This window comes from Phymastichus coffea, unplaced genomic scaffold, assembly GCF_024137745.1.
Source record: "Phymastichus coffea isolate CEN01 unplaced genomic scaffold, Cenicafe_Pcof_1.1 PCOF00003, whole genome shotgun sequence".
Classification (NCBI taxonomy): Eukaryota; Metazoa; Arthropoda; class Insecta; order Hymenoptera; family Eulophidae; genus Phymastichus; species Phymastichus coffea.
The window spans coordinates 2,756,591-2,780,889 of NW_026706814.1; the positions used below are offsets into that span (position 1 = coordinate 2,756,591).

General features: G+C 36.4%; 1 protein-coding gene across 5 annotated transcripts in view; it reads right to left on the minus strand.

The window, feature by feature from the left end:
- LOC131664658 (proton-coupled folate transporter) overlaps positions 1 to 24,299 on the minus strand; it is a 690,091-nt gene that overhangs the window by 427,766 nt on the left and 238,026 nt on the right. For all 5 annotated transcript variants that reach the window (XR_009301961.1, XM_058935980.1, XM_058935965.1 and 2 more), the window contains one exon: positions 11,642 to 12,037. Coding sequence is in view for 4 of the 5 variants with exons in the window: in XM_058935980.1 (XP_058791963.1) it covers positions 11,642 to 12,037 (396 nt within the window). In the remaining variant the exon portion in view is untranslated. The remainder of the gene's footprint in view (positions 1 to 11,641; positions 12,038 to 24,299) is intronic.

Below are 24,299 nucleotides of genomic sequence, written 5' to 3' on the forward strand. Positions count from 1 at the left end.
CACCCTTGAGTCGATGCGCACGACGAAAGCGGACGTAGTAACGTACGTCTGACCCCGCAGGGCAGTCTCGGTCGGGTTTGGATGTGAGCGAGTGGCAATCCATTTTCTGGTGGCCGCAATGCAACTCCGAGCGTTTAGGTAACCAATCGCTTCAAAAAGTATATCGGCAGCATCCTCCAACGAACCCTGGAACTCCTGCCGAAGGCCTAGTATAAGGAGCTCGGAACGATCCTTCTCGATCGATCTAATCTCGTTGCGAAACTCGATAAATTCGTTATTTACAAAACCGGTATACTATGCTGGCGGTTGGTCGCCCATGGTAGGAGTAATACTATCGAGCAAGAGGATTTAGTCCGCACTGGGGGAAGAAATAGTGGGAACGGCAACCGATCGGGCAGTGTTCAAGGAATCACTCCGCGATTCTACTTTCAACGTCTTCGACGGGAAAAGCTCGTAAGGTCTCGCTTGTCTCTTTCGTCCTAAAGCTTCGACGAGAGAAAAGGTGCCAGCTGAAGCAGAGTCGATTTGAGTGGAAGGAGGGGATGGTAAAAACGCGCCACCGATTTGACGAGGGTTATCCGAGACCGCAGACTCAAAAGAACAGGTACGGTAAATAAAGATTGCGAGATCAGGGTTTGAGGTTATATCAATATAGTGCTGATGGTGGAAAAATCTAGCACAAGCTTCGCACTACGAGATATTGCTACCCCGGTAACTCAGTACTTCACCACACTCCGCGCACAAAGACAAGACCATTTGATAAAAGTGAGTAGTTTGGAAACTAAGAACAAATTACGACAAATAATAGAAATTCATAGATTTTGTCAAATGTTTCTCATTTCTCCTCCTCGGGTCTCAAAACTTCACAAGAAAACTGTATTAAAAGAGATAATTTGTAAAGGACAGATTGATACGGAAAATTGAAATGTTTCAATTTCACGTGAAAATTTGAGTCACTGACCAGTCATAAACAGGATCTAAAAAAAGTCAGGATTTGAAAGATTTGAAAATTAGTGCCTTAGTGGCACCAACTCTGTTAGTTAAAGATCGAAATTGGCGGGAGATTTGGGAGTAAAAACATGCTATTTACTGGAGGCAAAAAAGGGATTCGCAAGTTAACCTGAAACGACTATTACGCAAAACAAACAAATAGCACATACGCAAATGAAATGAGAAAATCTAGTTGAAAAAAGAAAAAAACAATGATTGATGAAAACAAACAGAGGAATTACATTTAAAATGAAATTAACTGTAGAAAAAGAACGCGATTTGACATTGTCGATAAAATTAAAATTAAAATCAAAAATTAAAATTGTTTAGCGTGTAGATAGCGCTAGATGAAAAATAGAGCAAAAATTAAAATTAAAGAAAACAAAACAAGATAAAGTAGAATAGAAATAAAATAACCATTGCGATAACTAAACGCGAGATAATTTAAAGTGATGAGATGTAATGCAGCATAAAATAACACCGGTAATGAGGAGTCTCTCCGAGTAGATCATAATATGTGGAATAACGGTAAAATTGTTGACACAGGTACTTAGCAGCAAAAATTTAGAGGTGTTGCAATCAGTAAGATGCGTTGTTGTTAGCGTTATTAGCAGAGGTGTGTAGCTCGAAACTCGTGAAAGTTGGTGATTTGGTGAAGGTTATGTTATAACAAGGCAAGTGAATAATTCATTCACTGGCTAAAAGATTGACTAAAAGCCAAGAATTTTTAGCAGAAAGAGCAGGGGCCAGTTGGATGAACTTGCCTGCAAAAGTATGCCGCTCGAGGAAGTGGCAAGAGTAAAGAAAATGTTAGCAAAAGAAGAGCGCCTCAAAAACCAGTGTGCCGCTATTCACCGAGAGAGAGAGTGATCAATTACATTTAAAGAGAGAGTCAGAAGGCCAACTTCCTAAGACTCAGCAAAAGTTACAAGTAGAGAGAAGCCCCTCTCAACTATCTAACTCACTTTCTGAGTTCCATCTTATCAGAGGTATCAAAGAGAAGAGTGTAGAATTATTTTTTAAAAGTATGCTGGAATAATGATTAATTAATATAAAGAGTACACGAAGAATTTATTAACACGACGAACTACAGTCTCAATCATCATCGGAAAATTCCTAGAACGTTTGGGTTTAAAAGTAATTTCTAGTCGAAAATAACTTGCATTATTTTTTGTTGCGTTCATTGAAAAATGTTAAATGTTTTAGCAATTTATTTTTTGAGAATAGCGATGAAATTCGCATATCAATTCAATTCAAAGACTTATGTCTTGTACCATCACGCAGTTCATTACGCATTTATTGTCGATTGTATGACAAAGATAATGCAATCTTTTGAAATAATTTTATTTTTTATTTTAACTGACAGTGCCATCTGTGACTGGTTTCAGAAAATTATTATAAACTAAATACCATAGTAATCTATAAATGGAAAAATATTGGTCAACAAATGTTATTGAAAAATCGGCTATCACTAAATCTAAGTTTAAATTAAATTATTGAAAATCTTAAATGAACAGTAAAAGAAGATAAATAGAATATAATCAATAAGAAAGAATACGTACTTCGACATCACTAGTGTTTTAATCTACATTCTCGGATTATAATAAAGTTTCGGTAAGCATTAACTAATTCTCACACAACTCACCAATGTGCACGGTGTTCTGTAGACACTTTAAATAAATAAGAGTCTAACCTCATCGATTTTTACGCGATTACGCTTCTAATAATACATATAATGAAAACAAACTTGATTTTAAATCGCGAATGATACATTTTTTATACACTATAAAAGCACGAAAAAGCTTGGGTAGCTACTGGCTACTTTGTTTTGATTATTTTGTTTACATTCAGATGTATGTAAATATGAATGAGACGAGTAGTCACTATAATATTTTTTCAATATCATAAAACATTACAGAAGTTAAATATTGAATTTTCGTAGCTTTTCCAATCAGTGTTAATTTGAAATTGTTAAGTGTAGGGTGCTTTTCATTCTCTGTATGCGAAAATTTAGTCACAATAATTGTTATAAAATACCACTTTCGAAAGTGGTATTTTATACCACCATGAAAAAAAAGTTATATTTCACCTACAAATGAAGATAACAAAAAAACACTCTGCTTATTTTGTGTTTCTTCAAATAAAGCATTCAAAATAATTCAAGGAAAGTTTCAATTGAAAATTCCTAATCTTCTTATTCTCTTAAATTCTTTTTTTGAGAGGTAGAAGTAAATACTTATGCGTCGTTTCCGCTGCGTTTCGACTTAGTATAAAAGTCTCATAAGTAATGATAGTAGTAGAAGTATCTCACAGGTGAGAACACGAAGGTTGGGACTCTCACTATTCGTTAATAAAAAAAATAAATAAATTAAGTAAGAGAGGTAGGCATTTTTGACGACTCGAAAAGCATAGTAGCAGAAATAGATGAATATAGGACAAAACGTCCAAACCGAAAAGTCCAGACCAAAAAGCCCAGACCGAAAAGTCCAAAAGTAATGTAGGTCCAAACCGAAATATCCAAACCGAAAAATCCAAAATATAAAATGTCCAATATAATTTATTACGTCCACGTTTACATGTGAATATAGTAACCGAGAGTTTTAATGTATTCAAGTTCGTTTTCTTCATCGACGTATTCTTGGTAATTTTTTACAATGCTGGTAATACGATCCTCAACTCGCTGAAGCCTGGTTGTAGGCAAACTTTTCAATTTTTTTCCTAGACTTAACTCACGCAGCATGTACTCGATATCAGCCTGTTCTTTCTGTAACTCGCGCAAGAAGCTGTAGAGGCTAGGGTGGCGCCTCCCAACTAATATCTGAAATCGATTATGCCAACCTTCTGAGGCATTGTTAGTCCGCGCTGTCCCTTGGAGAACTGCATGATATTGGTTCCATAACGCAGGTTCATATCGTACTTTCACAGCTTTTCTTCTACCAATATCTCGTATACCTCGTACGTAATTTATTTCAAAGTATTGAGCTATATGAATGAAATTTTCTCGTATTTCGTTTACCAAAGCGTCAAAAGTATCAGGAACATCTTCAGGAGGTACGAAAGCTAAACTACACATGCTACGTGCAGCTTCACGGATGCTCGGATCATTTTCATCGCCGTACTGTTGCTGAAGAACTTCTGCTTGAATTTTGCGATACACGCTTTGACAGAGATGAAAAAAACAAAGTCTTATAATATCTGCTTCGAAATGCTTCTTTACAGCATTGATAATTGCCATTTCAAAATCTGTCATAACAGTTACAGGATGTCTTACTCGAATACCTGCTGCTTCAGCGAGCGATAGAGTTACTTCGAGTACTTTCGAGTAGGCCTCTTCTTTTTTAGTTTCCATAAGTGCGTAGACGAGGGGCAGAGCAATTTTACGCTCCGCTCTGTATTTTTGCACTACCGATCCCATTATAGTAAATAATTGAAAAAAGATAGAGGGCACCGTTTGAAACGTTCCATCCAAAAACCAAATGACAGATTTAAAAAGAATATTCAAATTCTCACGAGTAGCGAATACCAAAATTCTGCCACAGCCAACTAAATTATAATTGTCATCTTCGTACGAATCATACAACAAGAATTTTTCACCAGCTAAAGACTTTATGAACTCATCGGGTATTTCTGAAATATGAACATGAAGTCAGAAAAGAAACGAGAATATTATTTTCATTGTAGTGCATTATAACCTTGTAAATCTTGAATATTTGTAGGATTTGTAGGTAAGTGTCGCAAACGTTCCCGCTGTATTCGTTTTCGAATGTTGTCGCGGTTGGGGAGACGAGCTTGTACGGTTAAGTCGGCTTCTTGTACCTCTAGCATAACTGCCGACGGCGGACGTTCCGGATTTTCCCGGGCAATACGCGTAACATTTGACATCACGCGGAGTGATGAAACTTCTTCAGGCTCAGCTCCGTGTCCAACGTGCGAGCTTGGTGAGCCACCTTTACGTACCATCAGACTGCGTCCGGTATTTACAGTGGTTAAACGCGCTGGGCACTGCGGGATGTACCGACACTTCCAATACTTCACGCAGCCTTTGGAATCGGACCCTCGATACAAGAAGCCGTCAAGATGCCCGTAAATTTTATTACCACTCGGATAATTTCCAACGTCGCCAGTGCCATTACGGAAAATTTAGACAAAATGTATATGAAGGTTATGAATAGTGAAAAAAAAAAAAACAAAAACAAATTCACATCCCGGAAATTGTTTCTATTGTTTTAAGAATGAATTAAAAAATTTTATTTTGGACTTTTAATTACTTTGGACTTTTTGGTCTGGGCTTTTTGGTTTGGACTTTTTGTCCAGATACCGAAATAGATCTTAAAATACCGACGATAAGCTAACAGTAGGCTCATTATGTTAGAAGCAGCGGTTAAAAGAAGTAGTAGTAGAAGCTTAGCCATGTCAACTATAAGAAACGACAAAAGATTTTGCTCCTGTTCATCTTTTAACATTCTAAACGGTTTGCAAAAAATGTTAGAATACATCATATTTTCCCTATGAAGAAAAAGACTCTAGAAAAGGAATTTGAAAGCAGGTAGTACGATATCGCGTGCACTTTCAAATCTGAAAATGCATGCGTATTGCCGAATTGAATCGAGTTATATCGCGAGTATTGTTCAAGAAACGCATACTAATGATGAATCAAAAACTTGACCCGATATTAGAAAATCATTATATGTCATATATGTTAAATAGAATAGAAATCTAATTCAAAGTAGAGGGAGGCTATTGTGATGGGTCGAAAAAAAAATAGTGGGGGTAGATCTTAAAAGAGTTGCAAGCTGCGAAGATCTTCATTCTATCTTAAGAATCGAATAATAGTACTTGTGGCAGTAGTAGTGGACATAACATTCTCTATCTCTAAACCTATAGCAAGATGAATTTTAAATTTACGAATAAAATTACAACGAAGTCCTTCTAAATACTTTCTGAAATAAAATCCCGCGACCGTAAGGGAAAGTAAACGAGGAGAAGCGACGCGATGCCGCGAAAAGCCGCGGCAGTAGCCGCTGAACTCTGAAGAGGCGCGGAAGCCCAGAGCATAAGTGAGTGAGTGAGTAGCAGAACAAAGGACAGCAGCAGCAGATATACTATAGTAGCAGTAGATATAGCAGCAGCAGCAGATAATACAGCAGCAGCAGATATAGCATACAGCAGCAATAGGACAAAGTAGCAGCAATAAATTCAGAACCGGCAGCAGCGATAAAGAGTAAAAGTGAGAACTTCCCTCTCTCACCTTTTCTTTTATATACGTGATCGTTTTAGACCTCGCGCATTAACGGGAGTACCGTCCGACCTTCGCGCAACCGACGAATTCCTCGCACGCGTTAGACTGCCACCTGTATTACTTGTGCAATCGTTTTAGATCTTCACGTATTAACGAGAGTGTCGTCTGACCTTAGCGCAGTCACCGAATACCTCGCGCGCGCGTTAAACTGCCACCAAATTTCTTTGTGCGATCATTTGAATTCTCGCGCATCAACGAAAGTGCCGTCTGACCTTCGTGCGATCGACGAATTCCTCGCACGCGTGTTAGATTGCCGCCAAATTTCTTTGAGTGATCGCTTAAGCCCTCGCGTAAACAGAAGTGCCGAATGACCTTCACGCGATCGCGAAATTCCCCGCACGTGCATTAGATTACCGCCGATACTTTTGTGCTATTGTTAAATATTCGCGCATCGATGGAATACCGCATGACCATCACGAAATCCTCGACATCGTCCGCGCATTAGTCCGTGCCACTTAATCTTCGCGCGATCGCCACGAAAACGGATCGCAATCGCGTTGCGGTGCGCCATCCGCGTTTTCAAGGGAATTTAGACGAGGCAGACCACCGTGAATAGTCATCTTAAACAGAACGTAGAAAAAGCCGAATTACATAAGGACGCGATGACCGGATACCATTAGCATTTTCCCCACTCTTTTTCCCTGTTTTCGCTTTGACCTGAGATATGACCGACCTTGGACTGACTCGGGTAGAACGAACTTGATTTATCAATAAATATGAATCCCAGCTTAAATTCTTGTTGTCATTGACTCAACCTCGTTTGACTTTTCCATATCCCCCGTAGCTATCGCGATCGGGTGTGCGAAGCTAGCTATCGCGTCGACGCTCCAACGCCGTTTCAGTCTATGTGAACGATTGATCCGAACCTTTTTACTACCCCTGGATCGTTAACGTGGCGCCCTGAGACGCCACTCCGATTATCCGCTGCTGAGAAAAGAACCCTTGCACCGACATATTGACTAGCCGTTGCCGCCCCTTTGATTTTCTTCGCACGTTGGTTAGGACTTCGCGCTCTTTTTTTACATCCTATAGGTAGCCAACGAAGCCAGCGTACGGAGGAAACAACGAGACCGCCCGAATCACAGCGACCAGAATTAGCCGATCTGCAGCGTTACCCGCCCTCCTAACACGAGGACTATAGCTCGCGCCCAACGATAAAACGATAATAAAAGCTGCAATTATCCGCTGACTACGCCGCTAGTGGCAATTGAGGCCGTGAAAAATCACAATAAATTGTTTTTCTCCTGTCCTCTCCCGTCACAACTTCATTGCCATGTCTTGTGAGAACTTTTTCTACAAGATAGTTATCAGGATATATAGCTTTCTATAGTTCTTGTTTGTAAAGACCGCCAACAAAGGGTTTTTTTGGTAATACGAGTATAGTAGGTGATATGTTACTGATTTTGTTCTCGAAATACGATGTATAGTAAAAATTTTTGTAGATCAATTAGACGTATATCCTTTTTCAAAAACATGTTTTGACTTGCTCACTCGCACTTTCTCACCTATTTGAAATTTCAGTTTCTTAAAAAACCGATGATTGTAAAAAAATCGTCTCAATACATATATTTCATTCTCTTTAGTCACCTCTTTAAGCTTCGTATCTATTGTACGATGTTTGTGATTATTGTAAAATTTTAATAAATCAGACAAATTATTCACCTAATTGTAATTTCCTTGCAGACTGAATGTTTTCCACATAATATTTCCAATGTTCAATGGAAACATTCACAGATTAAGGCTCTCAGATTGCTATAAGTAGAATATAGGTTTATTTTATGTTTTCCATTAGACTATGGAAATTTTTATTGTAGAACTCTATCCATTTAGAGATTTTCAGGAATACATCTCTTCCATAGTACAGATTCCATTACATTATCGTCATCTGTACGAGTGGTCTGTGTTACTGGAACTCCCTGAGCATATTTTAAGAATGTATCTAAAATAGTTAATAGATAGCGAAAATCTTTGATCTCTCTGGAATAGTCTTGCATCTCAATAAGATCTGCTTGCCATATCTCATCTATTCCTCACTGATAAGTGCTAATTCGCGTGGAGCGAATTCATCCCGTAAAATGTAGATCCTTTTAACAGCCGAGCCGCCTCGGACTCGGATTTTCAAACTTTCACGGGCACCTCCGCCCATCTTCGCTTTGATTGTATGATATTCGATTATTAGAGGACCGTGCGGTACCATGATTCAAATTTATAGACTCTATTATTTTCTATCGCCTTAATAACAAATACCAAAATTGCTAGTTGCAAGAGGGAATTCGGGTACAGGCTCATTAAACAGAGAAACACGTATCGTAATATCGAAGGTTCTTGTTTTATTACACAGCAACAATAACGAAGAAAAATCAGAATTTCTATTGATTCAATTATTTAAAAGTAGGTGGTCCGAATTAGATTGGATAACATTCAACTTATAGCTATATGCCATAATAATAAAACTTAAAGAGAGAGAGATAGATAGATATGAATTTCACCGTGCAAAGTCTATTACAAAGAGAAATTATATGAGTACTCACTTCTTTAGTTGAAATTCCCTTTAGTTTTAGTAGTAAGTATACATATTTATTTTTTATTCTTTTTTCACAAGTCCAATAAATTTAAATGAATTGCAGTAGAATCGAACGAGTCCAGTAAATCTGATTTATCCAGTAAATTTGATACACGATACTGTATTAATATTCAACGTAATATGTCTTATTTATTATAATCAATAAATTCAATACTAGGTGTATATATATATGTGTGTGTTTATATGTGTGACTATTGAGAACAAAATTAGTGCCAAAGAAAATAAATGCAGCCTTTTTAATTGGGTGCTCACTTCTGACTAACTACTCTCGCCCTCGCCATTCCTCCGCACACTTTGTTTCCCACTCCCTCTCCTTCTCTCTCTGATTTACTTTAATCACTGGTTTAGTCCTTGGTAAACACGCTGACTGTGGCATGCTGTCGGAGCATGCTGACGCAGCACGCCACAGCAGTGCGCTTCGTCTTTCTCATCCATTCTCGCTGAGGCGCCCAAATGTGTCGCTGACCATAGCATCTTATCGCCATGCTCTCGGCTCTGGCACGACCTAAGTGAACTTTTCGCAGGCAACCTCTCTCTCTCTTTGTACATTAAGTATAAAATAAAAAAAAGAATGGTCCGTCACATAACACACGTGTATCGATTTTTCGACGCTGATAGTTACGACGTGCTGGTTTGTGTAACTCATCAACTAGTTTTTAATGTTTCATTTTTAATATATTCATTATTGATATTGCAGAAAGCCATACGATGAAATCCCTGGAATTCTTTTCTTATTATTTTCTTTTATGTTGTTTTCTCGTAAATTTATACGAAGTTTATCCCAAAAGTATTCGATCTACGTTCATATCTTTGCGCGAAAAGACTCAGGCGACCTTTTCGGCGTTCCTCACAATTCGTTTATTGCTAAAAATGGACGAACAAATCGAACAGCGAATTCGCATAAATTTTGCTTTAATCTCAGTTAAAGTTATGTGAAAACTATTAAAATGTTGCAAAAGATTTTTGAAAATGAGTTTATGGGCAAAGCACAATAAAAAGATTGGTATAGGCGGTTTAATTTGTTCACAGGAATCCTCGTTTTTGTCGACCTCGACGGGAACATCGTCGGATAATGTTGAGCGTCCACGTGTGGCAGTTAAACAAGATCATCGTTTGACTGTGAGAGAACTGAAAGATGAAATTGGAATACTAAAAAGTACTGTTTAGTGAATTTGAACCAAGAATTTGGAAATGACTCGTGTATGTGCAATACTTATTCCGAAATTGTTCTCAGACCAGAAAAAAAGCCTTCGATTTGAAATCGTTCAGAACAATCTGGAAACGATCGAAGCAACATCAAGTCAATGTTAATTGTTTTTTTCGGTTATAAGGGCTTTGTGCACTACCAATATACTCCTACAAGTCAAACAGTTAACAAAGAATACTACGTTGAAGTTTTGAAAAGATTGCGTGATGCAATCAGGAGAGAACGACCACAACTTTGGGAAATCGGTGACTGGCTTCTTCATCACGACAATGCTCCAGCGCAAGCATCAAACTTTGTACAGTAGTATTCATTGAAACACAGCGTTTCTAAGCTTCGCCAGCCTCCATATAGTCCCGATATAGCTCCCTGTAACTTTTGGCTATTTCCTCAATTGAAAATACCGCATAAAGGACATTGATTCACCGATAAACAGACTATTGAAACTAATGCGACGAATGCACTAAAGGCGATTCCAAAGCTAACTTTCAAGAGAGCTTTAATAAATGCTAACAACGATATGTGTATTTTATTCAATCAAATGGGGACTACTTTGAAGGATACCATCTCCCCTTATGACGAAGATTTAATCAAGTGCCGAGAAATTGAGGTTTATCGAATACTTTTGGGATAGACCTCGTATAAATATCTTTTTATTCATATTTTGATATTTTGGTTCTCTATCCTAACCTTGAATTTATTATATAAATATTTTATTATTACATTTTATATGCTTTCATTAACAATAATTTTCCTATATTTTATGAACAAAATATTGATTAAACCTATTAAAATTCAACATTTAAACGTATTACAAAGCAGAATAGAAATTCAAATGAGTAGGAAAAAGCATTGATCTTTAAATACACTATATCTGATTACGCACTGATCTAGTATCTCTAATTAAGGCCCTAATTAACATATCTAATTTATGGTCTCCATTGTCTAATTACTTCGAAGATTTACATGTTATTACAAATTCTTAATATAACAGTGCTATTAATTTAATTAAAGGTATATGTAATACTATTAGAAAGATATAATTAGTCGTATAGACAAAATTGGTAATCACAAAAAAGTTAACAATGACTTTGATATGTCTGTAGCGACAGATTCGAAAATAGAATTTAAAAACAAAAACGTGTTGTTGGCATAGCAACAAAAAAATTATTAATCAATTGTTATTCGTTAGTTAGTTGTCGTCCAATTGATATCACTTGTAACATACAAATAAAATATTAAAATAGTAAAACGATTATTCATTTTGCTATATGTCCACATATTTCCTAGAGAATTTTTTATATGATTCTTTGCTTGAGATTTTACTCAATTTTATAGAATATTTTTCTATCGAGGGAGTTAATGACTGAAGTTTTTTATGTTGGTATAACACTATATTAATTATTCTAATTTGATTAGGCAATATAAAAAATATTTGTACATAATTACATTATAAAATTTTTCCATAAAAAAACTTCATTAAAAATACGAAAATAGAATATCTACTAGTATGCACATGCCAAATTTTTCATTTTGATTATATTATTCATAAATATTTACGTACCTGTTACAAATAAACCCGAGTAAAACGTCCGAAAATGACTGAATTCTACAACGTCCCAATTGAATACTAGTTGTGTATACAAATAACTGATTGGCTTCTCATCTCTTTGAAATGTGTACAATATCATACAAAATAAAATAATCCACAAATATGTTCTACCACGAAATTGACGCTTCTTAAGAAGCGTTTTATATGTTTCTAGTATGTGATTTTTATCAAAAAAGTCAAATATTATACTATTCCAACTTATTCTAATTTGATTATCTGAAGTCTGCCATTTCAATTTGTACAACGAATATGCTATGGCTAATATTACCATGATAGAATTTATACCAAACATCAAGGTATAAGGAGCAAAATTAAAACAGGAAAATATAAATGATCCAACAGCTACGCCTGTAACATCATATACAAAATGTTATACTTTTTTATTAATATCTTAGCCATAACGTATGATATACAGGATGTCCACAAAGTAACGAAACATCTCAAAAATTTACCTAATAAACTATTATTTTGAAAAGGCCAAGGATAACTTTTCACAAGAAATGATTGGTAAATTTGAATTTGAACTTTAGTATTTCCTTCAATGATATTGTAAGGTCATGGGGATCCAAGCCTCAAGTTTTTAGAACCGCAATCGAGAAAGCGGGAAATTTTACGTTTAATATTGTAATGATGTTTTGGGTCAATGAAGACCTTCAAAATTAGCTGATCCAAGTATGGACTGGGTACACGTGACCTTCAAGGTCATTAGTTTTACATTTAGCGTTTTTCAGGAACAACATTGTGAACGTAGTAAAATCTGTTCCTTTTAGGGTTTTCAATTTACCTGAGGCACCTTACACCTCATAATAAAGACACTAGATTTGTGTAATTTCTTCAGAGTCTAACTTTAAAATATTAATATCGATTACCATATTCTCTCTGACGCTTTGTTTACAGATACCATTCATTTAATATCTAGCTTGTGGAGTGATAACTCAAAAGTCAATTTTGAAATAAAAAATTTAATTTTTATGTATTTTAACGAGAAAGTATTAAGCTTGAAATATTTATTTCAAAAATCTAGAACGTTATTTAAAAAAAAAATTAGAAAGTAAGAACCAAAAAATTGATAAAATAATAAACAAATAGATAAAAATTAAGGGACTGCATAGTTACTACTTGAAACATCGTCATTGAGACTTGGTACGAAAATAAGCAAATTTCAATTTCTTTTACCCTACAAACTATTTTATTAATTGTGAATGTACTATTATAGTTTTCAAATAAAAATGAGGTACATTATTCAAATCTAAATAGTAGATTACGATTACCAGCTTTTTCAATTTTCATCTGCTTTTCAAGTTCAACCTTCTTAACTCAGAATGGATATAAAATACTGATTAGACGTGAAAGCTAAAGTGGAACACCTCACTGAAAGAGAAAGAATAACACTTCATATGATAAGAGGTTGGGGTCAATTACAAAGGTTATCAATTACAAAGGTCTCTTAGAGCAGTAAGGACGGCTTTCGATGCCACATTCAGGTTTGGAAAAACTCCGATCACATTATCGACCGCTCAAAATACTCTTCATAGATTTGTGAATTTCGGCCATATCAGAGACTTACCTCGATCAGGCAGACAAAGGTCAGCAACAAATGAAAATTCACTAGATGTTTTATTATCATTTACTGACAATGCACATAATTCCATCAGCAAAGCCTCCCAAGAGCATGGAATTAGTAAATCTTCTATATGCAACATACTCGAAAAAGTAAAATTCCATCCTTAAAAAGTAAAACTTAATCACAAATTGAATGAAAACGATTTCGATCGTCGCATTAAATTTTGTAAAGATACGAGGGGGGGGTCAATAACTTTTTACAAAAAGAATGAAAAAAAAGTTTTGCATATGTAATTTTTTTTTATTTTTCAACATAATCTCCTTGAAGGTCGATACATTTTATTAAACGGCCTTCCAGTTTTTTTAAGCCATCAGAAAAATGTGATTTCTGAAAACCCTCAAAATAGGCATTTGTTTCGGCGATGACTTCTTCATTCGACGTGAATTGTTGTCCGGCAAGCCATTTTTTGACGTTAGAAAATAAGAAAAAATCACTGGGAGCCAAATTAGACTAATATGGTGAATGGTCAATTAATTCGAACTTTAATCGTTAATTTTTGCCATCGAAACTGGACACGTGTGAACTCGAGCATACTCTTGAAGAAAGAGGTATTTTTTTTTTGTTTAAGTGAGGACGTTTTTCTCTGATTTTTTCTTTTAGCTGACCTAATAATGAAGCAGAATATTGTCCAGTGATCGTCTGGCCCTTATCCAAGTAGTTGATGTAGATGATTCCATACGCATCCCAGAAAACTGGGGCCATAATCTTGCCAGCTGACTTTACTGTCTTTGCCTTCTTTGTGGCTGGTTCTCCTGCGGTAATCCATTGTTTGGACTGTTCTTTGGTTTCAGGAGTGTACTGGTGTACCCATATTTTGTCTTCAGTTACGAGTCGACGCCAAAAGTCTACCGGATTACGACGTATGCGTACCAAAAGAGCCTCAGAGGTGACCACGCGGGTTCGTTTATTTTAGACAGTGAGCAAACGCGGCACCCATCTTGCTGATATTTTTTTCATCGCCAATTTTTCATGCAAAATTGAAATGATTGTACCTTTTGATACCCCTGTATCCTCAACTAATTCTCGTAATTTTAATCTTCTATCACTTAATAACATATAGTAGATTTTTTGACCATTTCGGGCGTACTCACTTCTACGGGGCGTCTTGAACGAGGTTCATCTTTTGTTGTACGGCCGCGTTTAAATTCATTTACCCAGTTATAAACAATCTTAAACACAGGGGCAGACTTGCCATGAATGGCGTTCAACTCAACTGTGATTTCTTTTGGTGTAAGGCCTTTCAAATGATAATGTTTTATCACCGCTCGAAACGCTGTTTTTTCAGTTTTTCAAATAAACCAATAACTTTTTGTTCAATCAACGCTCACAAAAAAACGACTTAATGAATCGAGCTGAAACTTTGTACGATATCTAGTTAGTAGTATTGCTTGCCAAAAACATCATAATTTAAGCATGACGAGCGCCATCTCTTGTCTTTTGTAAAGACTTATTGACCCCCCCCGTATGATAACATAGATGATGATTCTATCTTTCCATCTAATGTAGCCTTTTTAGATGAAGCAACTTTTGAACTTGATGGAACATTGAATAGACATAATTCTAGATATTGTTCAGATGAAAATCCTCACTGGATGGGGGAAAATAGATCACAGTATCCGCAGAAATTGAATGTTTGTATAGGAATCGTTAACAACAGAATCATCGGATCATTTTTTATTGATGGTAACTTATATACTCAAAAGTATGAAGGTTTGTTTCGAAATAATTCCTGCAATTAGAAAGATAACTGGAGACAATTTTGAAGAAATATGGTTTGAGTAAGACGATGCATCAGCTCATTATACAAGACTTTTTGCTTACTTAGATGAAGTATTCTTTGATCGGTGGATAGGAGGAAGGAGCACAATTGATTAACCGCCAGGTTATCTAACTTGACGTCTCTAGATTACTTTTATTGGAGTTATTTAAAGGATAGGGTATTCAAAAGGAAACCCCAAAATTTAGATGAATTACGACAAAGGATCATGGATGAGTCAGCCCTCATTTCCACTTAAATGATTCACAATGTTGTTGCTGCTTTTTATGATCACTTTGCCTATTGTCAAGAGGTATATTGAGAGCATTTCGAGCATTTGAAATAAAATTATGTTCTGATTAATGATAGTCATAAAATACCAAAGAGAGGATAAACAAATAAATAATAGGCAAGGGGACTCACGTAAATTAAGCACCCTGGATGGAAAAGATTTTACTACATGCACGTTATTGTTCCTCGCAAACGTTAAATGTAATACTAATGACCTTGAAGGTCACGTGTACCCAGCTCATACTTGAATCAAGTCTAAAAACCATCAGCTAATCTTGAAGGTCTTTGTTGACCCAATAATCTGAGTATAATTTTAAACGTAAAATTTCTCGCTCTCTCAATTGCCGTTCTTAAGACTAGTGGCATGGATCCTCATGACCCAATGGGTCATTACCCTATGAACCTATGATCCATAACCTAAATATATTTTTAAATGTAAAATTTCCTGATCTTTCGATTGCCGTTCTCTAAAATAGAGTTTCTATTAAAAAAAAAGAAAGTTGAACTTAAAATATCATTAAAGGACACGCTCAAGGTTGAGTTCAAGCTTACCAATCGGTTCCTTGTGAAAAGTTACCCATAGAACAAACTTGATCTTTTCAAAATAATAGTTTACTAGGACAATTTTTCGGGGTATTTCATTGCTTTTTAAATACTCTGTAAAAATCGATAAATAGGTATAAGCCTTATAGATATATATTATTATATAATTCTTCGATTTATAATCTTCATTGATATCGTATGGCGATGCAAGACTCAAGAAAGTCGGTTGGACTGTGTCTCCTTATCGATAAAATAGAATGTTTTACAAATTCAAGTCTATATGTGCTTAATTATAAACTCGAAAAATCATTATTAATAAGCAATTACTTTCAGTGTTATTTGGTAAAAATGAAACAATCGGGCAAGTTCTTTCAATCACGACGGTCGAAATAAATAGAGTTTTATGTCAATGCGTCAGAAAACGAGAATCGTCGGCTTCCTCAAATAAAAGGGCTACATATAATCTGTAGCATAAGATATAGGAGTTACTTATGAGGGTCTTTCGATGCTTCAGTATAATTTTATTCAAAAAATTTATGAAAAGAGTTCACATAACATAGTCGAAAAATTGCTTTCCCGAGAACAACAACCTTATTTTTTACCGTGTATTCTATATGCAAAGAAACATCATTTGTCGCAAATCCAACTTTTCTAGACTTCTACCAAATGAGTAGATATTGAAAAAATTGACTTTTATATAAGTTTCTTTTCCGAAAGTAGTTTCTAGAATTAAAAAAAATTATATATATATATATATTTCTCAATTAAATATAAACTCATTGTTATGTCTCTATAAGGCTGTCACAGGCAAGATCGATATGGGGACGCCGTCAATTCGGGTGTCTTTGTTGCTGACTCTGTGGGAGAAGTCTTAAAAGTCTTCTCATGGAGTTAAGAAGCAGAGACAGGCGAAATTAGTTAACGAAGCAAAAATTACAATTGATTCGCGAGAACAGACTAGACGAAAAATGATTCCTTCTGCCCAAACGTAGGCAAAAGCGGAGTGCACTCCCTTCACACGCAAATATCAAATTTCACTAATTCGCGATAAGCCAAGTCGGAAAAATTAGCACTCCCGCGATGCATCTTTTGTTAGGGAGAGTAGTCTAGCTCGAGTATCGTTTCGAAAATGTACAACTCTCTTTTGATAAGTAGTATATAAGATATTGTTCAGTTCTTAGTTTATATATCATTCCCTTTTTTTTGACAACTAAACATCTCCAACCATACAAGTACAACCAACAGCTTCACACATATTTATTTTACAATTGCCGTTTCTTCCGCCAATCTTTTGACGAACTTCTACTAAGTGAGACTAGCTGTGAATAGCACGTTTGTGCAATCGTTGTCGCATATAGAAGGAATAATACGTAATCCAAAACATTGTTAATAAGGAAGCTGAAGCACATTCACTAGTAAAAGGAGTACCAAATCCAGGCGAACAAAAATATTAAAGTTAACTTACAGAATTGATCCAACACATCGATAGGTAATGAGAGCTAAAATTTCTCATCACCTGAGGTTATATTTTTGTTTATTATTTTATTTTATTAATAATATTCTTGTTAGCTTTATTTAATAAGAATATAAAAACTTCATCCACACTATTTAAGGTAATACTCCTTAGACAATTCGCTATTCACGCGACATGCAAATTATAACACAAAATCAAAATGTAATACTCATGTAAATTTTTTCAGATCACAGTATCCATTTGGCCTACTATAAAAAAAATCGAATGTATTTAGACCGCACACGGTGTTCTGTAGACAATTTAAATGAATCGGTCTCCCACCCCGCCGATTCTTGCGTCATTATGTTTCTTATATCATATACAATGAGAATTAAGTTGATTCAAAATCGCGAATGATACACTTTTTGAGAAAAACAAATAAAAGCGTTTTTTATAAAAAAAAATGTAAAGTATCATTTTATGGATTCAAATTAATTAAAAAAAACATGCTTACAATGACAAATGTAGGCGCATATTCATATAGATATGTGCATCCTACACATATTTACGCATACACACACATATATATATATATATATATCTTCTTTTGATCGGTGCTCAAAGCTTATTCGACAGACTCATTCACTGTGTTAATTGAATTGGGCCCACACTTAGTAGGCCGATCCCTCGCACGTATTGCACAGATGTCCAGTATGTACGACAGTCGTCGGACGAGTTACAGCGCGCGCTGTTCATTCGTGTTTTTAACAATACTACTTGTAATAATATTGTAGATTAATAGTTTTCTCCTGAATCAATTTCACATAATCCTCGCTACGCTCGCTGTCTCGGCTGTTATGCTATCCTGCGATGAAAACATTTTCTCCTCTGGTGTAATGGTACTCGATATATTGCTGCCATATAAATTACTAATATATATATATATATATATATATATATTGCAACGATTAGCGTAAATCGTTCGACTCGCGCGAGGTTAATGAGCGGCTGATCGAGAAAAGCCGCGATCGGTTCGCGAGAGAGAGGGCGCGTAGGGGCAATGACCGGGAGGGGAGCGTTCAACAGGCAGTATGACTGTGTCACTCAGTCCGCCTGTGTCGAACTAACCTTCGTTCCCTGAGCCGTTCGAAGTTTTCGTGCGTTTTCTTTTGGTGGTGCGAGAGCGTAGCGAACTTTGGTGTGGTGCGTTGGGTGCAACAGCAGCAGCAGTAGCTATAGCAGCAGCAGCAGCAACAGCAACAACAGCAGTAGCAGCGACAGCAGCAACAACAACAGCAGCAACAGTAATCGCGGCGGTGCGGCGAGCGGCGAAGCGGCGTTTCAGCAGTGTTGTTCGGATACGGTTGGCCACCGTATCCTCATCGTTATCGCGGTAGGTGCACCTTCCCCTTTTTATTGTTGTTAATAGCGTGCGATCCCGCGCAGCGTGCGCGAGGAAATCAATTGTTGCGTGCGAGCGGTTAGTTCGCGGTGATCGCGGTTTTCTCTCTCTCTCTCTCAATCTGCGTATATTGTCATTCGCGCAAGCGTGCGCAAGACTCTCGGCAAAACCCCCGTGTAATTAAATTGCATTAATAAAGTGAACGTTAGCCTTTATTAAATCAAGTAATCGTTATTGTGTCTTTCCTTTGTCCGGAGGTCGCGTCTATATTTGTTTGTTTTGATTCGAATTCGCCGGTAGCGTAGCACGGGTCACGCGGATACCGGTAGGCGGGAATCGTCAACGGAGTTTCCAGCAGCAGCCGCGCGAGCGCCACTAAGCAAGGGCGACAGCGCCGGGAAGCGGCGAGTTGGGGGAACCCAACTCGGAATAGTGAAGAGACTCTGCGCAGGCGCACTCCGAGACAAGGTAGGTTGATGTGCTTTGAGCACATAGATAACTAGGCGTCGTCTAGTCATTATAAAGGTACATTCAAGAGATTATAGACTAAACGGCAGCCTGTTACAATATATATATATATATATATATATATATATGCAAAGATGAAAATACAATTATAAATATAAACCATTATAACAAGTTATAAATCTATTAACTTTGATTATATTTACGATCAATGTATATACATTATTCTTACATGTAACAACTATATAACAATGGAAGAGTACTTTCACAAATGACGACATTGAATTGCCGAATTGCTTTTAGTAAAGAATTGGCATATCTAGGATTCTGTCGATTTTTTACTAAATAGTTTGACCATATTTTATTGAAATCGTGGTGAATGCTTTCGACAGCCTGTTCACTATAAAATCCAAGCTACGATTATTATCTTTACAAAAGTCTAGAACATGAAAAAATATCGCATGAATTTTTGGTGTAATAGATAAACCTGTCGATAAATAATTTTTTTGGAATTTTTTAATACTTATTTCGAATGTAGATTTCAAATCGTTCCCGAAACAGTCATGTATTACATCTTTTAAATCTTGCAGTATCTGTACATACTTTATTATGAGAAAAATATTTTTTTTAGATCGTAGAGTGTCAAGTGAAGTAAGTAATTTTTTACATGAATTTCCTTCTAAAGAACAACCACGATAAGTCACTTTTCTCTCTACAAAACATTCTTTCATCCATTCATCTATATCATTTTTGCATTGCTTATCATTATGAATATGATCAATGATACTATTAACCTCTCCTAGCATGAGATGTAATTCGGGAGAAGGTAATACATCCAAAATTTTTTTATCAAAAATATCATGAAAAATAGGCATGTTGATGCAACTTTCAAAATCTTTAGCTTTTTTTGGATTCGAACCAGGAGCAGAGTAGTTTTTATAATTATTTATTATGTTACTAATTTTTCTCTGCGTACCTTTCAAATGTAATTTATTTTTTTCAGCTGTACACCATGTACAAGGAAATTTACTGGCATGCGTTCCAATGCCACAAAGCATATTAGCTAGTTTTAAATCAGTGGAAATAGTTGCATCATTTTCCAATAATTTACTTAAGCTCAGTTTATTCCAAATTTTATTTAAATTACAATAATTTTCTTGTACAGGTGCAACAGCTAGTAGACACATTTTTTTTACGCCTGAGTCTTTAAATATTTCTTTTTTACATTTTTCTGTATTGTTCATTAATTGAATTGACAAACACACTTTAAAAAAGCCGCCACCGCCGTTTGTACCTATCTTAAGATGAACTTTTTCGTTGGTAATTCGTCGCTGTTTTTTAATATGATCAATGAAGCCCATCACGTCATTACAATACACCAAAGGTTCCATTACTGAAGTTTCAACTGTCGCTTTCGAATGAATAAATTCAATTTTTTCCATTTGAAAAAATTTATCCACATCGTGATTTTTAGATACGAGTTTATTTATGACATCTGTTTCAAAAATTTTTTTATCACTTGTGGCATTTTTGAAAAACGAAACAACGCCTTTTGTAGTTCTCAAACTGAAGTTATAGGTATTTTGTAAATTTGAAACATCTTCGACAGAGATTGTTTTATTTTTGGCTTTCACCGGTTTTATCAACACTTTTAACGGTTTACCGTGAGTTTGCGAGAGAGAAATACTTCTGCTATCTGCATTGGTATATCATTAAATATATCATAGCGTATATCATTAAATGTAAAAATATTATCACTATCCAAGATCCCACATATATATGTGTGTGTATGCGTGTATATGTGCGTGTCTGTGTGTGTACGATGTACATATCTATATGAATATGCGCTTACATTTGTCATTAAAGCATGTTTTTTTAATTAATTTGAATCCGTAAAATGATACTTTACATTTTTTTTTATAAAAAACGCTTTTATTTGTTTTTCTCAAAAAGTGTATCATTCGCGATTTTGAGTCAACTTAATTCTCATTGTATATGATATAAGAAACATAATGATGCAAGAATTGGCGGGGTGGGAGACCGATTCATTTAAATTGTCTACAGAACACCGTGCGCAGTTATTTAGATTTTTTAATAGTCTGCATGGAATTTTATGTCTTCAAATTATGTAATCTTTACGGTAAATTATATGATGTGCTCAAAAAATTAATTATCAGCTTTGTGATAAGAGTAGGCAGTAGCCTGTCTCTCGCTAGTCCTTTTCCCTATCCTCTCTACTCTTGGCTAGGCGCAGTGATCAGTATTGAGCGCATTGTTTTTATGCATATAATATTGTACCTCTTTTCCAGCCGCCGAAGATTGCCGAGTCCGGTCGAGATGACTCAAAGAGAAAGAGAGAGAACGCTGCAGCTGAAAAGAGAAAGAGAGAAAGGCGTAGACAGGTTGAGGAAGGCATGTGACGCGCGACCAATTAGCGTTTTCGTTGCACCCCGCCTAATAAATTGGGCTCAGTAGGGATAGCCCGGTAACAGCGTGGTCATTGGCTGCGCGCTGGGCGCTTTTGACTGTTACTTTTTTTGGGAGAGTCTTTTTGTTCTGCCTATCAAAAGAAACTTTTTTCCACGCTTGCCTTGGGTCTTGAATAATCGAGTGGTGATTTATTTCCTCACCTTCCCCCCTCCCCCTATTACATTTAGAGCAAAAGTGCCACTCTTGCCATTTCCCTTTTTAAAATAGGTAGCAGCGCGTCAATTCTGTTATAGCTTGAATACTTGTTCAAAATTCAAATAACTAATTTTTTTTACTTTGTTCATAGCATTTATTCATTCAATATTTACAAATAATTATGGCAATAAAACTTTCTGCATCATTCAATTTATAGAAAAAATTACATAAACAAGAAATAATATCTTATAAAATAATATTAGGTCAATTTTAATACAGAAAATCTTAGGTCATTGTTGAAAAATTAAGAAAATGAAATAATCAAGACTAAATTCGATGGATGTTTTATAAAATCCGACATTATATAAGCTAAATAGATATAACCTCTTACATTTAAAATACATAATGATATTTGAAAGCATTTTTCGAGTAATAAATAAAAGTATAATCTTCATTAATGGCAAATTCTACATTGTTGACGTCAAACAATTTAGTTAGTTATACTGTTGGTTTTGGGATATATGAGAAGTATCGGGCACGAGACAAATAAATATTAATAGATACAACATAAGAGCATCTGACGGTCATGTTATTATTAGAACAGTTGGAATAGAATCTTTTTGTACCTGAATAATTTAGCTAGTAAATTAAGAAAGAAAGAAAGAAATATTGGTAAAAGAGTTAAAAACTAAAGGTTGAGGATCTCTGATGATTGCGTGTATTATGCGAATAAAAAACAGAACTGAATTTAATGCTAAGACTTACTTTTATTGAAAATGAATCAAATGAAACAAAATTCAGCCGGCATAAAAAACCCTAGTCACAAGTAGGGGTAAAGCCATTTGAATATTGAGAATTACAAATAAAATACAAGTAAATTAACACGAATAAAACGAAGATCAAACTAAACGCAGATACAGGATTATTAATAATTTGACGCAACTAAATGACGGAACAGTGTAAAAACATGAAGGTACCGATTGACGCTAAATACGCATACGCTCAATACGACGATTGAATGGCCACTCAAATAAAATAAATACGTACTTACCAGCCTGACATACGCTCGAATTAGTTTGTCTTTGATTGAGGGAAGTGCCTCCAGCTCGTGTAGAGAACGCAGCCACAACGACTCGTTCCGCAAAGGTGAATCCCAACTAGGCGCAATGCCGCAAGTGCAGAGACACTCCAGAGGAAGATAGGATCTTCCTCTGCTAAGGCAGCAGGCAATCCTGTCCTTAGCCCTGGTGTAGAGGTCGCTGGCAATAAGTGCACGTCTGCACTCTCGTACCCACACAGATTGCACACACAAAGCAACTTCAGATCGCGAACGCAGTCGCACGCACGAATACAGTATCTCGGTTTCCTGGCGAGCTGAACACGACGATGTTTTACGGCGAACTAACTATTCTTCGAGTATTCGGATTTAGGAAAACGCAGCCATTCCTCTTTCCCTACCCTTGAGTCCCTGGATATTAACCAATCATAATTTGCGGAGGGCGGTCTTCAAGACCAGCCCCCGTTCGGATTCACTCATCGCACCCTCTCTACTTCCCTCTTTTCTTAGAGAAACTTGAGTTTTCCCAGACAGCACTGCCAGTGACAACCATCTGTTTTTCCCCAAACTACACTAACAGTGCTAACGATCTGGGGTTTCCCCGAACTGCACACCTTCGGCATGAGGTGCACATCTGTTAAAGAAAAATCCAGACAAATATTCTTATCTCTATGAGAGAAACGCAGATGGTACGAACAGTACCTTTTATGCCATAAGTATTTAGTTTGTAGTGCATACAGGACTTGTACGTTTTACAAATGATAATAACAACTCTAGATCTGAGGGATGCCACTGGCTTCAGCCGATGGTGATTTCGCAAGTCGGGTGCTGCTGGACAACAATACTTGGCAGTAATCCCTGGATAACAGGTTGATAACAATCCTTCAATGGCAAGTTGATGGCGATCCTTGAATGGCGCTGATCGGTATCTTTATTTCTCCGTTCGGCTCAATGCGGTTAGACACTGTCACGGATGATGGCTACTCAATCAGGGATAATTGCTTACGCGAGCGTTCTCAGCCATCACGATCGATACTCTCCCCAATATCTCAATTCGTTCTCTCTCCCTACCACGCGTGCCCGCGAGAACAATGCCAGCGGCTTCACTCTCGTGAGAAGATTGCCGCGGATAGTTTTGCTCTCATTTTTTCGCCCACGCGACAACTTGGCTTTCATTCCCTTTGATCGCCGTTGCCATTCTCGTCCCACATTAGCTCCGCGTGACGATACCGCTCACAGGTACAGGATCCGAAAGAAAGCGTGGCAAGCATCGGTATCGGTTCTCAATTTCCATTGCGCTCACCATGGCCACCATGAAGGAGCGAGTCGCGGGACAGAAAGAGAGAAAGAGAGAGAGAGAGAGAGAGAGTGAGCCAGACAGGGCTGGCCAACTT